General features: G+C 49.2%; 1 protein-coding gene across 1 annotated transcript; it reads right to left on the reverse strand.

The window, feature by feature from the left end:
- Positions 1-122: 122 nt before the first annotated feature.
- Positions 123-7,598, reverse strand: RPS5 (ribosomal protein S5). The gene is made up of 6 exons (XM_032263336.1): positions 7,297-7,598; positions 6,402-6,510; positions 1,760-1,969; positions 1,469-1,597; positions 333-431; positions 123-245 (listed from the first exon to the last, which is right to left on the reverse strand). The coding sequence occupies exons 2-6, from the start codon at positions 6,507-6,509 to the stop codon at positions 177-179; spliced, it is 615 nt and encodes a 204-aa protein (XP_032119227.1). The 5' UTR covers position 6,510; positions 7,297-7,598; the 3' UTR covers positions 123-176.
- Between the last annotated feature and the right edge of the window lie 308 nt (positions 7,599-7,906).

A 7,906-nucleotide genomic window follows, 5' to 3' on the forward strand; every position in this document is an offset into this window, starting at 1 on the left:
GATTCTGAGTCAGCAATGCTTCCAGGTCCCCACAGGGCCACACGTCAGGAAGGTGAGCAACTCCCGAAGCCACCAGGGCCATGCCACCCACACCATCCACTGAAGACAGACAACGGCACAAGTGGGTGGGGCTGCCCCAAAGGGCAGACAGTTTTATTGGGCAGCAGCCGGGAAAATCAGCGGTTGGACTTGGCCACACGCTCCAGCTCGTCCTTCTTCTTGATGGCATAGGAGTTGGAGGAGCCCTGCAAGGAAACAGACAGTTTTAAATCTGAAGGACCACCATCAAATGCCCCACTTAAGACCCCTCCCACCAGAGTGCCCTCATCCACCTTGGCAGCATTGATGAGCTCATCTGCCAGGCACTCAGCAATGGTCTTGATATTCCGGAAGGCAGCCTCACGAGCGCCTGTGCACAGCAGCCAGATGGCCTGGGGAGAGAGCAGGGGTCAGGCTAAAATGACAGGCTTCGGTCCTCCAGCACCCTGGGCCCATCCCCAACAGATGCCGGCAGCCATGCTGTCTCCCATAGGTCCACTGAGACAAGATGTTAGGGGAGATGACATCATGCCAGATTTGCAATCAGAAAGAGGGCCACAAGAGCAAGTGTCCAGAAACACACACATAGAGGCTGATGTTGGGTCCCCAATGACAGGAGATTGAGACCTGCCTCAACAGCAAAATGCTGTATAGCCTGGTGTGATGCTTGCACCTGTAATCCCAACACTTTGGGATGCTGAGGTGAGAGGATCACTTGGGCTGCGAGTCTGAGACCAGCCTGGGCAACCCTACCTCTACAAACAACAGAAAAACCCCTACAACAAAAAATGCAGCCAGGTGTGATGGCTCACGCCTGAAACCCTAGCACTTTGGTAGGCTGAGGGGGCAGGATCATTTGAGACCTGGAGTTCAAGGACACCCTGTGAAACAGAGAGACCCCATCTCAGTCATTTCTAAAAAAAAATTTTTAAAGGGGGGGGAAGGCAATATATATGCTCTTAATTGGGACCCCCAATTGACAGCCGGCCACTTTAAGGGACATTCTGGGGACAGATGCATAAATGGAATAATGACTAATCTGATTATTCTATCTCTGTTAAAATCCTTCCGGGGGGGATGGGTGACGATGGGGATAGGTCATCCCTGTTTTTAAGATACCTGTTGCATTAAGGGGAAAATTATTGTAATGTCTGCAATTGATTCTTAAACTGCCCAATTAAAAAAAAGTACATTACACACATAGTGTAAAAATATACACCCAAATGAAAGAAGACCTCAGCCAAATGTGGTCCAGAAGGCCCAGAGTCTGGATCTGCTCCCATGGAGGGTGGGAATCCAGGAAGGCTTCCTAGAGGAAGTGATGTTGCAGGTAAAACATGCAACAGAGACAAGCCTTCCTGCCCCAGGCAGATTCCACCCACTCCTGTGGCTGTGTCCACCCTCCCACGTGCATAAGCCCTCTGCTCACCTGATTCACCCTGCGCAGTGGGGACACGTCCACAGCCTGTCGTCTCACAGTCCCGGCTCGCCCAATGCGTGTGGAGTCCTCCCGGGGACCACTGTTGATGATGGCGTTTACCAGGACCTGCAGAGGGTTCTAGAGAGAAGGGGGCTCTGAGCCCGACATCCAGCCCCATGCATTCCTCCCTCATTCTCACCCCTAAAACAAGAGTGAGCACACCACGCAGCGGATAAGCCTGGCATACACACCACGGGGCTTTGGGGTGTACTGAAGGCACAGCTGCCATCAGAGCCCTACCTCGCCTGTGAGCAGGTGGATGATCTCGAAGGCGTGCTTGACGATGCGTACAGTCATGAGCTTCTTGCCATTGTTGCGGCCATGCATCATCATGGAGTTGGTGAGGCGCTCCACGATGGGGCACTGAGCTTTGCGGAAGCGTTTCGCGGCATACCGCCCTGCACTGTGAGGCAGGTACTTGGCATACTTCTCCTTCACTGCAATGTAATCCTGGGGCAGCAGAGAGCAGAAAATGAAGGGAAAATGGTCAGGAGCATCATGGGCCTTGACCAGGAATCAGAGGAGGAAACAAGAACCCATTTGAGGTAGTCTGACAGCTGTCTGGGATCCTGCTATGCCTTTCCAGGGGACTTGGATGTGAGCCCCATGCACCATGAGGAAAAAACCTGGAACAGGTGACTTTACTAAGTCACCAAAAAGGATACTTCATAATGAATGAAAGAGAGTAGGAATCTAAGGAGACTAGAGCCCATGATTCCAGTTTTCTAAAACGGCATTCCTCTAATTCTGCACTATAGGACATTTTGGACCACATTGTTTGAAGGGTTGTCTTGCATACTATAGGATGTTTAATAGCATCTGTTATGCAACTGGCAACCCCTTCAATTTTTTTTTTTTTGAGGGAGAGTCTAGCTCTGTTGCCTAGACTGGAGTGCAGTGGTGCAATTTTGGCCCACTACAACCTCCACCTCCTGGGTTCAAGTGATTCTCCTGCCTCAGCCTCCAGAGTAGGTGGGACTACAGGTGCATGCCACCGCACCCGGTTAATTTTTTGTATTTTTAGTAGAGACAGGGTTTCACTGTGTTAACCAGGATAGTCTCAATCTCCTGACCTCGTGATCTGCCCACCTCAGCCTCCCATGCTGGGATTACAGTCGTAAGCCACCATGCCTAGCCCAAATTTTTTCCCCCCCTCAAGACTGACTCTTGCTCTGTCACCCAGGCTGGAGTGCAAAGGTGCAATCTTGGCTCACTGCAACCTCCACCTCCTGGGTTCAAGAAATTCCCCTGCCTCAGCCTCCCGAGTGGCTGGCATTACAGGCATACGCCACCATGTCAGGCTAAATTTTTGTATTTTCAGTAGAAATGAGGTTTCTCCATATTGTCCAGGCTGATCTTGAACACCCGACCTCAGGTGATCTGCCTGCCTTGGCCTCCCAAAGTGCTAGGATTACAGGCATGAGCCACTGGGCTGGGCCTCCAGCCTGTTTTTTTTTTTTTTTTTGAGATGGAGTCTTGCTGTTGCCCAGGCCTGATTGCAGTGGTATGATCTTGGCTCACTGCAACCTCCACCTCCCTGGTTCAAGTGATACTCTTGCCTCAGCTTCCCAAGTAGCTGGTATTACAAGCATGTGTCACAACGCCTTACTGATTTTTTGTACTTTCATTAGAGATGGGGTTTCACTATATTGGTCAGGCTGGTCTTGAACTCTTGATCTCAAGTGACCCATCCACCTCAGCCTTCCCAAGTGTTGAGATTACAGGCATGAGCCACTGTGCCTGGCCCAATCACCTTCGGTTTTGACATGTAAAAATAGACATTGCTAAGTATCCCCTAAGACAGGGGAACCACCACCAGAGTGAGAAAGTTTTTTGGTTTAGTTTTTTGAGACAGTCTCACTCTGTCTCCCAGGCTGGAGTGAAGTGGCGCGATCTAGGCTCACTGAAACCTCTGCCTTCCAGGTTCAAGCGATTCTCCTGCCTCAGCCTCCCCAGTATCTAGAACTACAGGTACACGACACCATGACTGGCTAATTTTTTATTTTTAGTAGGGATGGGGTTTTGCCATGTCGGCCAGGCTGGTGTCAAACTCCTGACCTCAGGTGATCCGCCCCCCTGGGCCTCCCAAAGTGATGGGATTACGGGCGTGAGCCACCATTTGTTTTTGAGACAGAGTCTCGCTCTATCACCCAGGCTGGAGTGCAATGGCACCATCTTGGCTCACCACAACCTCCGCCACCTAGGTTCAAGCTATTCTCCTGCCTCAGCCTCCTGAGTAGCTGGGATTACAGGTGCATGCCACCATGCCCACCTCAGTTATTATTATTATTTTTTTGAGATGGAGTTTCACTCTCGCTGTCCAGACTGGACAAGTCCCAAGCAGCTGGGACTACAGGCATGCGCCACCACATGTGACTAATTTTTTTGTAGTTTTAGTAGAGATGGAGTTTCACCATGTTGGTCAAGCGGGTCTTGAACTCCCGACTTCAGGTGATCCACCCACCTCAGCCTCCCAAAGTGCTGGGATTAGAGGCATGAGCCACCATGCCTGGCCCAGAACAACAGCTGCCTTCCTATACTATACATACATAGCCATCCCTCCACGAAAATGTAAAAAATGCCAAAAAGTTAACCTTGCATGTGTAAAAGGGAAGAATGAGGGGAGCTATGTGTATTCAAAGGAGACTGCTGTTGACAGTTCCATTACAAAATGTCCCCAAGGCCATCCTTTCACTTGCCTCTGAGAATAGACACAATTACCTGTTTCTACAAATACAAGGAATGTTTGAAAAAGAACACACTACACCAAAACTCACACTCCTATTTCACAGTCTGGCTGCAAGAAAAAAAAAAATGCACAGTCCAGTGCTTAAACTCAAAGTCCTATTTCATGGTCTGGCTGCAAGAAACACACCCCCTCCAAAAAAAAAAAACCTCACAGTCCAGTGTCTACCCCAAGAGAAGCACCTGCACAAACAGACAAAGAAAGGCATTCATGGAGGGTTTTCGATATGCAGCAAAAAATTCCAAACACCAAATTTCCCAGCAAGGGTTTGGCCCAACAGTGGAACCCTGCACAGGTGTTTAAAACACAGTGAACTCCCATCAATGTTTATTTCCCTAGCAGAACAGGCACTTAATAACGTTTAGTAGAACAAGGGATAGGGAACAATAATACATATTTTAAGTGCATTTCACAAAAGTTTTAAAAAGAAAAGTAACACATAAAAATGAATAACAGAGGCCAGGTGCGGTGGCTCAAGCCTGTAATTCCAGCACTTTGCAAGGCCGAGGCGGGTGGACTACCTGAGGTCAGGAGTTTGAGACTAGCCTGCCCAACATGGTGAAACCCATTCTGTATTAAAAATACAAAAATTAGCCAGGCGCGGTGGCTCAAGCCTGTAATCCCAGCACTTTGGGAGGCCGAGACGGGTGGATCACAAGGTCAGGTATTTAAGACCAGCCTGACCAACATGGTGAAACCCCGTTTCTTTAAAAACAAAAATTAGCCGGGCATGGTGGCATGTACCTGTGGTCCCAGCTACTAACTAGGGAGACTGAGGCAGAAAAATCACTTGAACTCAGGAGGTGGAGGTTGCAGTCAGCTGAGATCTTGCCACTGCATTCCAGCTTGGGCAACAGAGCGAGACTCTCTCTCAAAAATAAAAATAAGAAAAAATAAATACAAAAATTAGTTGGGCATGGTGGTGGACACCTGTAATTTCAGTTACTTGGGAGGCCTACTTACACCTGGGAGGTGGGGGTTGCAGTGAGCAGAGACTGTGCCACTGCAGTTCAGCGTGGGCAACAAGAGCAAAACTCTGTCTCAAAAAAAAAAAAAAAATAATAATAATAATAATAATTAATTAATTACATAAAATGTTTGTGGACCCCCTGAAATAAACCCATGAAGGAAAGAAATCAAAGATCTACAAGATATTCAGAGTGAAAAACAAGGCCGAATTATCCACTAGGCATACTGCCTAAGTTCCAAGACATCTTTACAGACAACAAAAAAGTTTTCATTCTTTCCAAAAAGTAGCAAGTTTGGTGGCATGCACCTGTGGTTCCCGCTAGTTGAGGATCCCGAGCCCAGGTGTATTGAGTCTGCAGAGAGAACTGTGATCGTGCCACTGCACTCCAGTCTGGGTGACAGAGATCCTATCTCAAACAGAGAAGTGACTGAAGTACAACCCAAATTATATTCATCTTTATACCAATGCAGTCACAAAATATAATTTCAAATATTTTCTTTTAATCGAGGAAGTGCTCACAGAAGCAAAAGTTCCTAAGGCTCACAATATTCATAATGGTGCCCCGGTGGGGAGGGGGCAGAAGGGGTTTGTAAAACTGTAGAGTAGGAACAAATTAGGACAACTCACAACTTCCCAATTCCAAAACTTAATATAAGACAGGAAGGTGTGGTACTGGCATAAAGACAGACATACAGACCAATGGAATATAACTGAGCATCCATAATGAAACCCATACATCTAGCGCCAGCGGATTTTTAACAGGTGCCCAAGGCCATTCAATTGAGGAAAAAAATAATCCCTTTAAGAGATGGTGCTAGATAATTAGATATTCATATGCAAAAGAATGACAGTGGATGTTGTATGTGTTTTTACTACAAAAACGGTAACAAAATACCTATGTCAGATGTGATGCTCCTTTTTTAAAATTTATTTTGGTGTCGTGACTCTGTTCCTTCTGATTAAACAGTCGTCTCACGACAAAAGTCGTAGTAATCCTTGAACAGGACATAAGAAGGGATGTGGTAGATGTGGTGGTGGTGGTGGTGGGATGCCTTCTTTACCTGTTATGACCTCTATTCTTGACTTAGTGGCACAGCAACAAGTTTGATGTGTTCCTTCTTGGAATAATATCAGCCCTCAGCCAGGAACGCCCAAGTCCCCCTCACCTGCAGGGAAATGTCATTGATCTGCACATCATCAGTGCTCCACTTCCCGAAGAGCTTAATGTCAGGGGTCTCTGCTACCGCTGGTGCTGCTGTCTCCCACTCGGTCATCCTGGGACAAGGTGACGACAGGAAAAAAATGTCAGAGCCCAGCTGGCGTGGAGCAGAGGCACACTCATCCCAATTCTGAGGCTAGCCGCCATCCAGTGTTGAACTGGGGCATTGCAAAGGACCAAGAAAGGCTGTGAACGTGTTCTCAAGAACTAGAAAAATTACACAGCTCTGAGCAAGAAGCATCTGTCTTTCACCTAGAACCCCTGGGCCCAAGACTTGACAGTCATCAGTCAACAGCTGCCGCGTAGGACCAAGGTATAATGCCTCAGCAGATGTCAAATGTCCTGACATTGCAACGGCTGTAATTCAAACCCCAACCATTTACATCCTCTTTGACCCAAGGCAACATTCTGCCTAGGATTGTTTCCTTGGCCCTGAAGAGAGACGGTTATATGACATCAAGGACCACGGTAGGTACCATGTGGCACAGTCAACCCAAAGGTTTTGATTCTTTATTGACGGTGTGAAGTTTCTAGGAGCTTATATTAACAAGAGAAAGTAAGTTACACAGCAAAAGGGCGCACCGTGTGTCTAAGAATGGAAACTTCCTATCTCAAGAGTGCAACTGTACAGTCCAAACCAAGATCCCCGAGCCCCGCCATGCGGAAAAGCTAAAAGCGGCGGAGCAAACGGAAGTCAAGAGTTACTCGTCCCACACCCGTTTCTTCGTTCTTTTTTCCGGATGCAGAAGTCAGATCTAATGAAGAAAGACTCAGGCCGCCGGACATGATCCCCGAAAGACCCTGAACCGTCCCAGCGACCACCGATCCTAAGGCGGTCTCACCTGAGAGCACAGCTTCAGCGTCTCTCTCGCTCGGCGAGGAACACGCGCCGCTCTGGTACAGACAGGAAAAGGCCGCGCGCAGCGATCCAAGGCTTTTAACTGGAGGAAAACTTCCGGGTCAGCAGGGGCGACGCCTGCGTAAAAGGTCATCGTGTCCCTTCGGGCCAATCCGGAGGAAGGATGTAGAGGAACGTTTTGGGCGAGACGGAACTTATGCAGCCCAAGCGCATGCGCACTTGCAGAAGCGGACCTAGAAGCGTGCCTGGCGGATGTCGGCTATCCAGTGCTTGCCCTAGCTTGTGGACGCCTGCACAAGCGCAGAGATCTCCCTGAGGCCAACGCCGCCATGTCTAATAAGGGAAGAGGACCGGCCCGCCCTCGTTTCTTTGTTCGGCTGCTGACCTTAAGTCCCACCTGCCGCGGGAGTAGCCAGTTCAGTTCCCTCTGGTTCCTCGCCGGGCCACAGCCGCCTCACAGACACGCGCGCAATGCGGCCCTGGGTTGGCGGAGTAGGGCCCAGTGGTCACTGCCGCCCTCCACAGCTCCGGGTCGCTGCGCGCATGCGCGTGTCCACACGTAGCCCCCCCCCCCCCCCCCCCCCCCCCCCCCC

This window comes from Sapajus apella, unplaced genomic scaffold (assembly GCF_009761245.1).
Source record: "Sapajus apella isolate SASKATOON/1434 unplaced genomic scaffold, GSC_monkey_1.0 scaffold135, whole genome shotgun sequence".
NCBI classification, from domain to species: Eukaryota; Metazoa; Chordata; class Mammalia; order Primates; family Cebidae; genus Sapajus; species Sapajus apella.